Genomic DNA, 17,173 nt, shown 5'->3' on the forward strand with positions numbered 1-17,173 from the left:
TGGAATGCTGCATTTGAATACAGGGAACCAAATGCACCAGGGTAATAGTGCACTAGGATAATAACCAGGTAAATGTGCAAAACAAAAAAGCTTGAGCACTGAGCAGTTCACAAACTAAGTATGTGTTTCAGTAGTACTGCAGATCTTAAATCAGCAGCTACCAGCAGAGGCATACTGTGTGTAATTTTGGAAAGATGCACTCTTCTGTCCTCAGCATTGAAGGAAGCTCCTGTATCAGTTTTGAGCATCAGTCTATCTAACAAACAGAAAAACTTGCAGAAGCCCAGATGAGAAAAGGGTAAGAAAAGACTTTGAAAACATGACCTATAAAGAGGGGAGGAGCAAACCCGTAATATTTCCCAGGAAATGGCTACCAGATGTAGAAGAGAAGTAAAAAACAGCCCAACTTGTGAAGACTGCAACTCACGTGAGCTATTAGGAAGAAAATTTTCTAACAGAGTGGAAAAAGATTGCACAAAACAAACGATATTGTTGGATCTTCTTTATGGAAGAACAAATTTTAAGGAACAATTACCTAAGATACTTGGGTAAAAACCTGATTCACCTCAGAGCACAAATTTGGTTTAGCTGATTCCCTGAGATCAACTCTTAGTCTTCTTTTTTAGGACTCTGAATAGCTGGTGAGACATTCAGCACTGCCTGTCTGACACAGGACACTGGCTTCTGGCCCCGTGTGTTTGTATCAACCACTGTAGCAGTTCCTGTTTAATGCATGTTTTGTCCCATATTCTGCAGCACACAACTCCCAAGCACAGACACTCTCTCCAAGGCCTCTCTTCCCAAACTATCAGATGGGAGAGTGCTTTTATACTTTTCCTTCTTAGCTGATCATGGATTAACTTAGTTGATCTGAGTATGTTCCACACTTATTCTCTGAGCCACCCTAACCTTCATTAAACTCCTTTTACACATAGTCACAGAACCACTGAGGCTAGTGGGGACCCTTGGAGATTATATAGCCCAACTGACCTCAGTCAAAGCAAGGTTACGTAGAGCAGGCTACACCAAGGATGAAGATTCCAGAACCTGGTCAAGCTGTTCAATGTTCAATCACCCTCACAGTAAAAACGTTTTTTCTTATCATTTAAATGGAACTTCCTCATATTTCAGTTTGTGTTCATTGCCACTTGCCCTGTCACTGGGCACTACTGAGAAGCCTGGCTATATCTTCTGGCTACACTGAAGATCTCCCTGAGATCTCTCTCTGAAAGCCTTTGCTTCTCCAAGATAAACAGTCTCACATATCTCAGCATCTCCTCATAAAACAGACTATCTAGTTCCTTAACTATTTTCACAGCCTTTTGCTGGACTTCCTCCAGCAACTACACATCCTTCTTGTACTGAGGGGACCAGTACAAGAACAGAGACCAATACTCCAGGTACATTCTTGCAACAACTGAGTAAAAGGGAAGGATTGCTTACTCTGAATGGCTGTCAAAGCTGCTCCTAATGGAGCCCAGGATGCTGCTGGGATCTCCCCTGCAAAGGTACAGTGCCCATCAATGGTAAACTTGATGTCCACCAAGACTCCCAGGTCCCATTCTGAAAAGCTGCTTTCCAGCAAGGCAGCCTGTAGTGGTGCCACGGGTTGATGATTCTCAGCTGCAGGACTCTATACTTTCCTTTCTTTAACTTCCTAAGGGTCTTGTTAGCCTATTTTTCCAGGCTATCGAGGTCCCTCTGGATGGCAGCATAACCCCCTACTGCATCAGCCACTCCTCTCAGCTTTGTATTATCAGGAAACTTACTGAGGGTACAGCATGTCCCATCGTCCAGGTCAGTGATGAAGACACTAAACAACCTCTGAGGCATGTCACTAGTAACTAGCCTTCCTGTTGTGGATCAGAACTCTTCTGAATCCAGCTCTTCCTTACACATAACAATCATATATCACTGGAATAACCCACAAATGCTCTTCCTTATAGAATTAAGTATCTTGACTTGGTATCAGCCCAGACACAGCATGATCATAGCATCACAGAACCAATTTAGTTACATCAAGTCCAACTGCTAACCTAGCACTGCCAAATGCACCTCTAAACCACATCCCTAAGCACTACATCAACACATCTTTTAAATACCTCCAGGGATAGCGACTCAACTACTTCCCTGCACAGACTGTTCTAATACTCGACAATCCTTTTGGTAAAGAATTTCTTCCTAATTAATATCCAATTTAAACCTCCCCTGGTACAACTTGAGGCCATCACGTCTTATCCTATCATTTGTTACTTGGGAGAAGAGATGGACTCCCACCATGCAACAATCTGCTTTCAGGCAGCAGTAGAGAGCAGTAAATTCTCCCTTCAGCCTCCTTTTCTTCAGGCTAAAAAAATCCCAGTTCCTTCACCTGCTCCTCATACAACTTGTTCTCTGGACTCTTTGCCAGCTTTGGTGCCCGTCTCTGGACATGCTCCAGCACCTCCATGTCTTTCTTGTAGTGAGGGGAAAAAAAGTGAACACAGTAATCAAGGTGTGGCCTCACCAGTGCCTAGGACAGGGGAAATAATCACTTCCCTAATGCTGCTGGCCACACGAGTTTTCAGTGATCCAAGCCATTCAAAACAGCCACTACCTGCTGAAACACTGTTGGAGATAAACAGGCCATAGAATAGAATAGAATAAACCAGGTTGGAAGAGACCTTCAAGATCATCGCATCCAACCTATTATCCAACCTACCATAGACATAGAGGCTTATATGACTTCATGACCATGTGAGATGATAATATGACAGGTAAGATGTTTTTAAAATTATGACTATCAGGATAAGCATTATGAAGCTGAAGGATTCTGATCCTATGAGACTGTTTGGAGACTTGGAAACTCTACTATCCAGAGAAGAAAGGACTCCTGCAACGAAGGAAGCTGGAAGAGGAATGCAGAGCTGCCTCCTCCCTCTCTGCCACATCAGAGCAAATAGCAAGTAGCAAGCAGCTTAGCTTTGCCCTCCAGCAGACTGGCCTGTGGTGGCCCGTGCTGCAGCTCCCGTGGAAAGACGCTGGCCTCTAGTGGTGACAGCCGAGGTGACCACAAACCAACCTCGGCAGCTCCAGTGCCCTGAGCAGCTGCGGGCTCCAGCCTCTCAGCTGCAACATCCAGGCAGGGTGCAAAAATTGCCGGGCAGTTCTTCGAGACAATTAAGTGCAAGAGTAAGGAAAAGGAAGCTGCTGCATCGCCTGTGCATCTGCATGCCTTGTGTTGCTCTATTTCTTTTTATACCTGAGACTATCACTGTGAAAATTAAAAGTTCATTGGTTGGAGCTTCACAATCATTTAAAATAGTAGTTAAAATAATGCATGTCTTCCGATACCCTTCAAATCTAGTTTGCTAGAGTACATTTTTTAGCTTAATAAACATTAAATTTCACCAAAGCACAAAGGCTACTAATACTGTGTGGATTTAAAAAAAAAACAACAACAACAAACCATAAAAACACAACAAAACCCAGCAAAATCCCACCAAAATCAAATCACTCAGTAAAAAACAAAACTTAATTGAAATTAAACCCCCAAATTAATTCAGTTGTTTGCCAGGGAAAAAGTCACCATCATCAGTTTTGCTATGTATTTCAAAATTGTTTTAATAGATATCTAAGTTGTAGTACATGAGGTATGTTGATGCTGGAAATAATCTGTTATTTAATAGCTCAACCACAACCTCAAAATCCAGATGTAATTCATCTTGACAGGCTTTTAAAGAAACAAGCATCTATAGGTAAGGGTCATATTCACCTACACAGAGCTATCACATGCTCATTTCCTCTGTATGCTCTTGTAGCAATGAGACCATGAGAACTCATTAAGATGAATTATTTCTCCTGTGCAGACTGGCTTCCAAATCAAGTACCATTTTTGAAATTAGCATTATCCTCTTATTCTTAACAACACTGTTAGAACAACTAAATGTAACAGAACTTTTGAGATCTAAATGTGAAACAAGGCACGGTTCCACAGAAAAAAAAAAACATCACACATCTCCTTCCTGTGTGTACTTGATCTTGCAATATCATTTGTGCAGACAACTCCAGTACAAACTTATTAGCCATTTTATTCACCTACTTAAACAATCCGGGCTCAAAACATACTTTATTTGTAAGACACTGTCTACTTGTAGATTACTTTTGTTTGCCCAGTTGAATGAACCATCAACAGCTTCCTCATCTGGCAATCCTGTAACAGAATCAGCATAACACCCCAACTGTCCTTATACTTTCTCTATAGAAACTCTAAATCCTGTCCTTATTGTTCCTATACAAAAGGCAGAAAACAAGGGAACTGAAATTCCTGTTCCTGTGGATTATTTATGAAATATGGTCAAATTTAGCAACATTTTGACGGTGGCATCAATGGACTTTGAGCAGCAGCAAACCAAGACAGGTAAGGTAAGAAGTGTATGAAACTGACATTTAGGAATAATTAAAATCAAATCCTCTCCTGGCTGAATTAGGATGCATTGGTAAAGCTCCAGTGGAAGGCACTGCAATAGAAGTGTACTCTTCTGAAAGAGAATGGAAGGCTCAGGCAGGAGGACAAAGAATGCCCACCTGCCTGCAGCAATGCTGAGAAAAGAATACTTCTTTGCATAAGTGAAAATTTAGGACTTAATTGCAACTGCTTAAACTGAAACAAACAACTTTTGCTTGCGAGTCTGCTTTTGGTGCTTCATATCACAATGCAAATCACCATTTTGTCACTGGTCTCATCCTCCTACACATAAGCCACTGATGTATAAAAAGTCAAGAAAGCATGGCATGGCCTTGGTTTGCACTTGTACTAGTAAGACAATACCTCTTAAGTTGTTGTAAATACACTATTTGCTGTCACAGCTAATGTACATATTTCTGTATAATAAACAGAATCCTGGGGGAGAAAATCTATACAATTAGCACATCAGACTGCTCTTCTGATACTCACTAGCTGATCCCTGTTGACTTCTCCATAAATTCACTTCCGTAACTAATATGAATCATGAATTAATCATAAGGACTAGAAAACACTAACACCATCCAAAGTTTGTAAATCCTAACAATACAGCATTAAACATTAAATATATATATATATATATATAATATCACTGATCCATGAGCCACTGAATCCACAGGCAGTCTATGTGTGCCCATTAAACAAAGAATTCTGGCAACCTTCTAGCAACAGGCAGTTCCAGAGTGGAATTATGAAGTAAAACTTCAATTTTCTCACCAGGGAGACTGCTTTCTTCCTGTCCAGATTATGGCCTCTAAATATGATGGTTTGCAGATACCTCAACCTATCCAGGCTGCTCTCAAAATCACACAATCATCACTTTCCCTGCATCTGTATCCTACTTTCCCATATAGTGGGATGTTACCTTGTTTTCTTGCTCACCTGCTCTGTCTTGAAGAGTGAGGTCCCATTCCCTCCCAAAGTACGCTCTAATCATGTACTTATAATGATCTTGCACAAAGTCATAAAGCTGAGATTACCAAGGCAATATGATTATCCTCCATTTTACTTTTATTCCATTTCACATTTTACTCCCTTTTTCTTTTAAGTATTTTACAGTCTGTACTTTGGACCTACTTGTAAGATATTTTTGGCAGCCTACCAAAATTTCATGGGTAATGTTGAGAGCTTTTATTTCAGCTAAATCTAACATACATTTCAAGAGAGTATACAGAAAGAAGGTTTGGAATGATGAAATAATGGGGTGACATTACACTTTGCATTTCAACTGTTTTCAAAAGAGTGGCTTATTAGGGACTCTAACATGCAAGCAGTTGTAGAGGAATCTACTAATTGTTCTGCAAGCTTATTACACAAAAGTAGATACACAGGTGCAATTTACACCTGAAGACTCTACAGTCATGTGTGATTTTGAAAAAGTGTAGCAAGACAGTAAGACCAGAAACACACCATTAGTCTGTGACAATCAGTCACAGTATTTATATCACAATGCTCCTTTCAGATTTAATATTTTTCAGTTGGGTTTTAATATCTTCTAGCCAACAGAAGACAAATTATCCATTTTACTACCCTTTACCAGCTCACCAAGTAGAAACAGTAAACAGTTAACAGATGCATTTACAAATTAAATTTACAGGTCATTCATAAGTCCTCCCCAGATTCAGGAGTCACACCAAACCTGAGGTAAAAAAACATGAGTATCTTTAGAACTGAGGGAGAAAAAATTAAGGAAAAGGTGGGAAAAGTCAAGATAAAGGCAGAAACCTATATTCTCTTCTCCTAATTTTAGATAAAACTTATGAATTTGATCCCTTTATAATCAAACAACAGAGTGAGCCATAATGCTACTGGAGTGATTCACCTCTATTTTGATGCCTATGGCATGAATCACAACCAAACTGGCATCATCTATATTTCTCTATAGGCCTAAAAGATGGTTCTCTGACAACTGACTTACATTACAAATTCTATTTCCATATAGCAAACTTTGAGAGCTAAACTGCACTCTCCATTGAGATAGGCAAGTAAGGAATAAAGTTGCTTCAGATTTCACTTATGGTTGTGAGAGGAAAAGAGAGAGAAGAGAAGCACCTCTAGGATTCAACTCAGCTGTCCTTAATATATCCAAATTGTATGATCTCTCCAGCCCAAAAGAGTGTCTGTTATGTAATAAAATCAAATGCATTATAGTAACAGAGAAATACAAAACTACATGCTTTGCAAAAGTAGTTTTTTGAGCTAGAAAGGGATACACAATCCCATCATCTTAAAAGAAGTTTTCTGTGCTTTCACATTCAAAGTTGAAATCACTTTGTCTATTAGCTATTCACTCTGTATTTATTCAAACATGCACACCTACCTTTATGGTAACATTTCCTTTTGTTATTTTCCTCATATTGAAGCCTACTGTAGGAATCATATCTTCTGTGAACTGCCCCGACTGGAATACAAAATAGAAAGAAAAAAAATTAGGAAATAGTTGAAACACAGCAGGTAAGTTTCTAATTTCACAGTATCACTTAGGTTGGAAAGGACCTCGAGGATCATCGAGTCCAACCTATCAACACAGACCCCATGACTAGACCATGGCACCAAGTGCCACGTCCAATCTCCCCTTGAACGCCTCCAGGGTCGATGACTCAACCACCTCCCTGGGCAACCGGTTCCAATGACGAATGACTCGCTCGGTGAAGAACTTCCTCCTCACCTCGAGTCTAAACCTCCCCTGGCGCAGCTTGAGACTGTGTCCCCTTGTTCTGGTGCTGGTTGCCTGGGAGAAGAGACCAACCCCCTCCATGCTACAACCACCTTTCAGGTAGTTGTAGAGGGTAATGAGGTCACCCCTGAGCCTCCTCTTCTCCAGGCTAAACAATCCCAGCTCCCTCAGCCTCTCCTCATAGGGCTTGTGTTCAAGGCCTCTCCCCAGCCTTGTTGCCCTTCTCTGGACACGCTCAAGTGTTTCAATGTCCTTCTTAAACTGAGGGGCCCAGAACTGGACTCAGTACTCAAGGTGCGGCCTAACCAAAGCAGAGTACAGGGGCACAATGACCTCCCTGCTCCTGCTGGCCACACTATTCCTAATGCAGGCCAGGATGCTATTGGCCCCTCCTGGCCACCTGGGCACACTGTTGGCTCATATTCAGGTGGCTGTCGATCAGCACCCCCAGGTCCCTCTCTGTTTGGGAGCTCTCCAGCCACTCCGACCCCAGCCTATAGCTCTGCATGGGATTGCCGTAGCCAAAGTGCAGCACTCGGCACTTGGACTTGTTGAATGCCATCCCATTGGACTCTGTCCATCTGTCCAGTTGGTTGAGGTCCCTCTGCAGAGCCTTTCTACCCTCTAACTGACTAACATCTGCCCCTAACTTGGTGTCATCTGCAAACTTGCTGATGACTGACTCTACCCCTTCATCCAGATCATCGATGAATATGTTGAAGAGGACGGGGCCCAGCACTGATCCCTGGGGGACACCACTGGTGACTGGCCTCCAGCTGGATGTGGCACCATTCACGACCACTCTCTGGGCCCGGCCCTCCAGCCAGTTCCTAACCCAGCACAGAGTGTAATGGTCCAATCCACGGGCTGACAGCTTAGTCAGCAGTTTGCTGTGGGGGATGGTGTCAAAGGCCTTGCTGAAGTCCAGGTAGACCACATCCACAGGCCTCCCCACATCCACCAGACGGGTCACCTGATCATAGAAAGAGATCAGGTTGGAGAGGCAGGAACCTAAAATTTGCAACCTAAAATGTTTATTTTACACAACGGTATAAACTATCCCATTTATTTTCCGCAAGAAAACCGGCCAGCATTTCAGTTAATGCGTTGTCATGTCAAAGAAGGCTGTTCCCTTTCAGGCCCTTTAAACAACCTTTTATTCTCCACAGCAATAAAGATCATCCCAGAAACCACGAGACTTCGGATAATTCTTCATTTGATCCCGAGCAAAACAGGAAGTGACACGGTTAAAATACAGAATTGCATAATATTTTAGGCTGGAAAAGGCCTTTAAAAGTCATCTAGTCCAACCCCCAAGATAAAATATGATAAACCTGACTATACAACGTTTATTCCTTGTAGATTCTCTCTACCTTACCAATGGTTTAACTCCACATATAGTAAGTAATGAAGGAGTACTCATGTAGAGAGTCCTAAGTACAGACCCTTATGAATAGGTGACAGCAGAGGAGTGCTGCTGAGGAAGCTAAGAGAACACCACTAAACCAGAAAAATACAAAGTACTAACACAGCAGATAGTAAGTCCAAAACATAACATGAAAGTGCTGACTTCTCCCCCAGTTCAGAGAAATATTTTCACAAGACAGATGGTTGTCATCATACTAACAGGAACCTTACACACACCTACCCACTACAGAAGACGACTTTTGAGGAGAAAGGTGAAACACAAATCTAAGTAGATAGCTCATTATAAATTATTAATGACACATTTTGATAAGGAATTAATTATGTCTTCTAAGCATGGGGAATTAAGATGGTTACTTAACAGTTATGTCTATACAGAGGCCCAGGTACTCTGTGCAACATAGACAGTACTCTTAGTTTTCTAGTCATCCAGAAAGGAAAAGCAGGACATTAGGCACTTACCACCACCCTTTCACACCTATTTGCCCATTTTCCCTTCACACGCCTCATCATTCCATGTGTCCTGGGGTTTCAATGGAAGAAAATGTAGGTATATGGACAAGGAAAGAAGCAGGCATGCTCCCAAGAGGTCACTCCCATATGAGAAGTGGATGATCAGAGCTTCAGAGTATACTGGAGCAGATGCTCACTGCACACATTGCCACCCACTACCCCCAATGCTACTGCTTTTCTCAAGTTTTCTGCAACTTTTCTCTGTAGCACAGTGAGAACACACACTGTCCCCAGTTTGTGTTCACAAAGATAAATTATTTTTAATCTGGAACTTTAAAAACTATATAACCTTTGATGGTTGCCTGACTCTCTCACAGAATTCTGGGGTTTGGAATTAGATCCTTCAGGGAAGAAACAACTTCCATCAATTACCTGACTAACCTTCCCTGTGGGAACCTCCTTGCTAAATTCTGTCCTATAAATCTTACCCATCTTTTGTTTCTGAAAATCTCTTTTCTTCCTCCTCTTTCCTTGCTTCAGTGACTTGTCCACAGTAGTAGGAAAAAACAGTGAAGAAAAATGCACCTGCAGTCTGATAGAGATACATGTACCCAGCAGTGACAAAAGTTGTCTATTGAGTAGAATAAGACACAGCCAATCAGTAACCATCTCCTGTAGCAGGTACTGGCCTAATTTGTTAAAATATATAGTACATTTATTTGTGGAAGACAGACACATAAAGAGATATGAAGACATAAACCCTGAGAACATAGCACCATTACTCAAGAACAAAAATACTTGGAAATCCACTCAGTCAGCTCGGGAGGCTATTATTTAAACAAACTCATAGAAAGCCATGATTCTACTTCAGTCAGCAAATTATACATCATATGCAACATGCTAAACTGGAAAATTTTCACAAAAATCTAGAAAAAAAAATAACTGTAACTGCTCTGGAATTGGGGATCAAATGCAAAGAATTAGTGTCCCCTTTGCTGGTCTTTTAACATTCTTTCTTTTCTCACATGATGAAGAAAAGACTGTGTTGAATATTTTGACCACATTAATCCAAAGGCTTCAATTAGTGTTTTGTTTCAAGTACTGCAAGCACCATAAGGTACAAAATCTGTTCCGTTTTGCTTGCTAAGGAAGTTATACGTGATAAATTGCATATCTTGAATAGTCACAAAAGTAGGTAAACAAGTTTATTGTTATATATGGATTAAAAATGTTACATCCTGACACAGAGGAAAATAACTCATTTGTTTGCAATGTCCTTTTTAAACGTTTCAGAATTTTGAGCTGACAATACTGTCATTACCCCCTGAAATAACAACAACCATGGGCCAGATTCTACTCCATTACATCAGTGCACATGTACAGTAAAAAGCAGTGATGTTACCCAAAGTTTCCAACAGTAACAGAGGACCAAGTACAATTCAAACTCTTCGGGCAGGACATTATCTCAAAGGGTGTTTATTCAGTGTTAGCATGATAGGATCTCTGATATTACTGCAAAGTGGAAAATATATCAATTCCCTACCATTTGCTTTCATGACCCATTGCAGTTTCCATTTTCAGCAGCAAGTATTTTGTAATGATAATGCTCATCTTGTCACAGTCTAGCTACAAACACAAATGCACATAGAGTTCCCAATCCATTTTCCAACCCCCATATCAACTGCATTTGAGAGTAAGCTTATTACCCATTGCCTCATCCTAAATTGTTTACTCCCAAATTCTTCAACCACCTTCTTTTGGTGATTAGCACAGCATGTAATCTCCTGAATGAAAGACCCAAAAAGACTACAAAACCTGCAATCCATGACACTCCCCAAGTCAGAAAACGTGGATGCCTTGTAAAATATTCTTAGTACTACAACTGCTGGCAAAATCAGACCTGCTGTAACAACAGTGTTCTGGTATTCAAGGTTGGCATTGCATGTGTTTGTCTCTTATCCTAACTTACCAATGGAATAGTGAGTGTATAGCCACACACACAAAGTCTAATGCCACACACTACTGTTACAGAGGTCTTTGAACTTCAAATTCACAATCTATTTTTTTTCCCTATAATCCATAATTGTATACAAACACAAATAACAAATACCATATAGTCATGCCACCGTTGCCTCCAATCTCTTTGACTTAGGCCATTCAGCTCCCAGTTTGCAATCTCATAGTTTTTCAGGATACGGACTGAAGAACACCTGGAATCCTTTATCCCTAGGCAGGTGATGCTGCAATACCTCTAACAGCAGTGATCATCGCATAGAACAGGGTATGCACTATGCTTCATGATTACTAGTAAAAGTATTTAGTATACTAATTTTTTTCCACCTTCCAGTGGTAACTAAGTCTTCAGGATGGACCCAAATGTCAAAGGGCAGAGAGCATAGCAAAGACGAGGTACACATTTCAGCATGGTAACAAAGTGGAAAACATCACGGTATGTGTGAGCATACAGCATACACAGTAGAAAGGTTTGGCTGGGATAAAGGGAAAGCCAAAAATCAGACTTCAAAGATGTGAAAGAGCTATTAAAGAACTGCGGGAAGCCTTGATGCAACTGACTGACAGGACACTTGTGGCCTTGGAGGCTGCATGATGTATTCCTAGTTATTACGGGATATGCCGGCCACGTAAAGCCATCACCAAACCCCTGACAAGAGTCTGTGCCCAGGAAACTGCTTTGAGATAAGCACTCTTTGCAGCCAGACACAAGAGGCATTTTCATTCGCCTTCGTAAAACAATTTCACAGCTATCTGAGACTGCTGTGAAATGCTCGGGGTGCCAAAAGGTTCAGGCGCTTCCTCATGCTTCCCCCCCACCCACCGCTTCCTCTCCCTCCGCAGCGCCTCGCCGTGAGACCTCATGACAGGAGGCGGCCCCACCACTACCAGGGGAGGGGAAGCCCGCACTTGTTGCCAGGGCAAGAGGCGCGGAGCGGGCTGCTCGGGGAAAGAGAACCCTCCAGCCACGCCAGACTGCCGGGCCACCGCCCCGCGGCCGCACCACCGCCCAAAGGCGACTCCTCCCGCTTTCGCTGGCCGCCGCCCTAAGAGATCCCCCGCCCCGCCCTGCCCTGCCCTGCCCGTGTTGCCTGGCCGGCGGGTGGCCGGGCCGCGGCAGCGTACCGCTAGCACGGTGAGCAGTGTGGTCTTGCCCGAGTATTGCAGCCCCACCAAGGTGAGCTCCATCTCCTCCTTCCAGAACAGCGAGCGCAGCCACTCCAGCAGCCGCGCCACCAACGCCAGCATCCCGGCCAGCGCCCCCGACCTGCGGCAGGCACCCAGCCCCAGCGGCACCGCCTCGCTGCTAGGCATGCTTGCGCGGGGCGAGGCGAGACCGAGCCAGGCCAAGCCAGACCACGGCAGGGTCCAAAGGGAACCGGGGGTCAGCTGTGGAGAGGCTGCGTGGGGAGCCAAGCGCCAGGCAGGGCCGTCACGTGATGACGCCACCGCCCTTCTCCCGCTGCCACTTGCTGCAGACGAGGGAGGGGACTGGGTTGGTTTGGCCCGGCCGAGGGCGGGGGAATGGTGAGGGCGGTGTGCAGGGGGAGCGGGCGGAGGGGCTGTCGCAGCGGGGGCCGAGCAGGGCGTCTCCCACACGGCTTGGCAGACGGGCCCAGGCCTAAGCCCAGGCGGGGCCGGTAGATGGGTGGGTGTCCCGTCAGTCCTCAGAGCATTTGGCAGTGTCGTGGAGGTACCGCGAGCCTCATGGTGCAGGAGGATGGCTGCGAGTACCGCAATCGATAGATGGGGTACCGTGGATAGTGTGAGGTGGACAGCTGGTCCCTGGCGGGAGTGCGGCAGCACGGAGCCCGGCTTAGGTCTGCTGCTGTGGGCTGTCAGCGCTGCACTCCGTACCCAACGGGAGCGGTCCGAGGGCTCGTGTGCAGCCCTGGCTCGAGAAGATTCTTGGAAGGATCGGTTTTGTAGGGCCTTCATCTTCAGCCATAATGGTTCTCACAATCCTACAACCTCCACGCTTCCCATGACACTCTTGAATTGCTCGTTGTACAGGAAAAGGCTTTCAGATCCCGATCTTACCGTGGTTTTAATTTTGTTCTTTGATAGGTTTTTTATTGGAAACTGTGCCATGGCATGCTGCCTTGGCTTAGCAGGACATGCTTGCAGTGATGGCTCTGTATGGGACACATCACTTTATCAGGAGACTTCTGCCTGCACCAAATAAGCAACATTGACTGTGCAGTCTTGTTTTCTCCATAAATACAGAGCTATCACTTAACCTCAATCCATCTGCCAGTCTCTGTCACTGAAATTACACGATGCTAGAATTACAGGTGATGCTCCAGAAGGTTACAAAGCTGATGGTATTGGTTGATGAAGGACTTTCATAGAGGGATAAAACAAAGCACTTAAAAAACTGAGTATGGCTACTGCTGTGATTGAGATGTAGCAAATTCTTCAAAACATTCTAAGATTTGTTTTTCATCTCTTTTTAGAGATACAATTCAGCTTTTTAGAGACTGTGGTTTGGCCAAACCGCACTGGTTATGTCGGTCAGATCACAAAGACTGGAAGCTCTTTGAACTTTGCTGTCAATAGCAGTTGTTTCTGGGCTAGCTTTAAAGTGAAAAACTTTATGTTTTTTCATTGCCTGGTTGTAGATACAGTCAGAATGACTCATAGTACATTTCTAAATTTTTTGGGTTTTGTTTTTAATAGATACTAATTTATTTGCTCTTTTTAATTTAATTGAACATTTCCATACAGAAATTGGACACTGGAGCTAGCCCTGCTATCCAATGGTAATGTTGAGGAATTATTTCTTTGTAGCTTCTCTTAAGCAAATCTAGAGGAAAGGTGACAGATTTAAGTGTTGAGTCCCAGACTCTGTTCCCAGTAGCATAAGGAGCTGCCCTTGGTAGAGGTAGTCCCTTTGTCTTGATGCTGTCCCTCAGTGCTGATACTTTGGGTTAGATTCAGAATTTTGGATGCCACTCTTAAAACTGAGGCAGCGGTGGTGTCTTCAGCAATGTGAGCACATAATCAGCTGTCAAGCTCTCAAAGTTTCCTGAAAAGTGATGGCACATCGAAAGAGGAGGGACTGATCAGATCCTGCATTGGAGGAGAGCATAGCAGGACTCTGCTGTTTTACTTGCCTCTTAGTAGCAGCCAGGTGGACATTCAGTACATACCTACATCTTCCCTCCAGCTAGCAGTCACATATTTACCAGTCGGGTGCCACTTATGCTAAATATAACCAGGGAATCACTGGAGACGTGGGTAGAAAAATTGACATTGAGATGAATGGCTTATTCTGGTTGAGTAAAAGGACCAGGAAGTAATTCACAGGAAAAACACTATTGTTCTTCTGCTATGTATCCTACTTTTTAAAAGTTGTTTCAGCCAAAGCAATTACCAAATTTTGAGTGACTAGATGAACTGTTTGTGGCTGCCTTCTTCTGTCTCTGCATATTACACAGCTGACTGGAGTTTTCTACAGAGTTTTACGGGGTCAAAATATGTGGAGAAAGTCTTGAAGTGTTTGTCCAAGTTCAAAGATCTGTTACATTGTCCTAAAATCTATAGCATCTTTTACAAAACTATATGAAAGGCAATTCTCTATTTTGAAGTTTGGTAATAGAATATTGTATGTAAAATACTGCTAGCTCGCTATGATTATCAGTTCTGGAGACATTTGTTCTTGCAGCTAAAAGCCTGAGCTGGGGCATAGAAGGCCACAAGTCATTATTCCATGTAACTGTAGACAAACTCCTGAACCTTTCTGGGAAACATTTAACCATCAATAAAGTATTTCACTTTTCTGTCTTGTTTGTTGAGCTTTACCTACCTGGGGACTAATTTAGTGGTGTTACAGGGCCATATAGCGCCTAGCATATTGAGTCTTCCAAGTGGTCTCTCTGAAGTGTTAGGAAAGCAGCTTAACTGCATTGCAGAGACTTATTTGTATTACGAAAAATTATATCAGTGGATTATGGTGGTGGTGATGCTATAAAGACAAAAATTTGACCTGAACCAATACTGCATGTCTAGATACTTCCACATTTGAAGAGAAACGAGGTGTTTGGGGTTCCAAATGTCTTCTTCAGAGTACTGCCAAAGAGATCAGATGATATTTTCTGTAGTTTTAAGAATGGATCTTAGTGACAGCTGAAGATCTTCATGAGGAGAGGCTTTCAGTTGAATGGTGTTTGGGAATGGTGTTTGGGAAACAGATCTTTTCTGTTAATGAAATGCTGTATTAGTGAGGGGATAGCCATCTTTTCTGTTTGTCAGCCAGAGTCAAGAAGTTGCTTTATTAAAGAGAATGGAAAGACTGTACTGAACTTGCCAGTGAAAGCACTGTAACGTGCCAGTCTGTGTTTGTCACCCGTGCCCTCTGGTGGCTGGCACGTCAGAGACTCTTCAGAATGTATCTTAATTTTTTGTCAGTGAGGGAAGAGGTAAAAAAGGATTTCTCTAAGGATTGTAACACTGGCAGAGTGGGGCAGATCAAGGTTTTTAACTCAAGAACTCTGAGTCATAGGTACCTAAATTTGGTATATGCAGCACATACTGAGATAATGTATAGGCTATCCAGACAGCCTAAGTCTATTATTAGTCCAGTGCCCTTAATTACTAGCTGTCCCAGCAGTAAGATACTTCCTGCTGTACATTGACAATATAATTGTTATGGGACTGCGGTGTACCCTTAGTCTCCCTTTAAGTGGGTGTTAGGTCCCTGCCTCAGGAAATCATCACTTGGCAATGGCAAGATGTCCTCTTGTCCCGACCTGCTAGTAGCCTGAGGGAGCAGTGTGCTCCAGAAGGAGAGTGCCAATTTATGGTATAGTTCTTCTGCAGGATCTTGAAGTTCTGTTGAATAAATACATTTTCTGATATGAAAACAAAGGCAGAGAATTGTCTGACATCCCTATGTGTACATATATGTATTTATAGCCTAACACAATGGTGTGTAATTATATGCACAGAAACAAAATGCTGGCTGACCACATAAAGTAGTGATTCACATTAATTTTCATAAATGTCTGTTTACCAATCGATAAATACCTTATCAGTTATAAACTGAAGGTTATACAAGCCTACACTGAAAAATGTAATTAATTACTACTAGCCAAGGAGAACTATAATCAATACATGCCATGATCATGGTAACACATCAGGGAACATAATGAAATCCCATATTATTTCCTTAAGGCTGCTGATACTGATAGGTGCCCTCCTTGCCCTTTACTTTCTTATATGTAACGAGGGGACAGCAAATGCAGGAAGATTTTGCAGTCCTGGATACTACTGACAACAAAGAGGGAAAGAGCTGTGAAAGATTCAGAACATCCACACGAAAGAACTGTTCTCTAAAGACCCTGATCCTTGATAGGCATGTAGGAAAACTTATGATTGATCTTGAGTACTTCCTGGTTTTATATGACTGAAACCATAAAGAAAAATATCACAATGCTAGGTCAAATTTCAATGGAGTCTTTCTGGAATGACAGAAGGCTCTGGGATAGGCACAGCTTGGGAAACAATTAGAAATGTTAAGGGATGAAGTTAGACCAGTCTTTTTTAATCTGTTTCCAGCCACTGATACAGTGGTTTTCAGTTGCACAGGAAGAAACCCTGCCGACAAAGAACAGCAAAAAAGATACCTATTTAAGAAAGATGAAGTCATTGTTAAATAAAGCAGGGGTTTTTTTAAGCCATGCAGTAAATGTCATTTTTCTGTCTGTCTGAAATCTCAGACCCTAATTTTGCAGACTATTTTGCTTTGACAGAATGAGTACCTGCCAGTGCAAAGGGACTTGCAGAAGCAAGTGGACACAGAAGGGACTGTGAAAAATCTTTCATGTAAGTGTGAAGTGTGTGTGTTTATCTTCTTAAAAAGGTCATCAACTGCTCCATAACTGACTATGCTTTAAAATTCTATAATGGTCTTTACTCTCTTGTTTGTATCGAAAAGTGATAGATAGGTACCTGTACAAATCTAATTTATGTCTAGGAGTTTAGAGCATATTGCATAGGTCTGAAATATTCCACACAATTCTTTGCTGGTGTGTATACAACAGTGTCCCACTGTGATTCAGGGATTAAAGCAAATTTTGCTCTACTCCTTGGGATGCTGG

The 17,173-nt window shown here is 42.6% G+C and overlaps 1 protein-coding gene across 1 annotated transcript in view; it reads right to left on the reverse strand.

Annotated features, from left to right (window-relative positions):
- The window catches only part of LOC137459982 (ADP-ribosylation factor-like protein 8B), a 29,077-nt gene extending 16,584 nt beyond the window's left edge, over positions 1-12,493 (reverse strand). The window contains exons 1-2 of the mRNA XM_068170630.1: positions 12,198-12,493; positions 6,825-6,905 (exon numbers count right to left, since the gene is read on the reverse strand). Coding sequence (XP_068026731.1) covers positions 6,825-6,905; positions 12,198-12,386 — 270 coding nt within the window. The 5' untranslated portion in view covers positions 12,387-12,493. The remainder of the gene's footprint in view (positions 1-6,824; positions 6,906-12,197) is intronic.
- Positions 12,494-17,173: the final 4,680 nt, after the last annotated feature.

The sequence above is a fragment of the Melanerpes formicivorus genome, unplaced genomic scaffold, assembly GCF_026170545.1.
Source record: "Melanerpes formicivorus ecotype bairdi unplaced genomic scaffold, bMelFor1.0.p_v2 SCAF_477, whole genome shotgun sequence".
Taxonomy (NCBI): domain Eukaryota; kingdom Metazoa; phylum Chordata; class Aves; order Piciformes; family Picidae; genus Melanerpes; species Melanerpes formicivorus.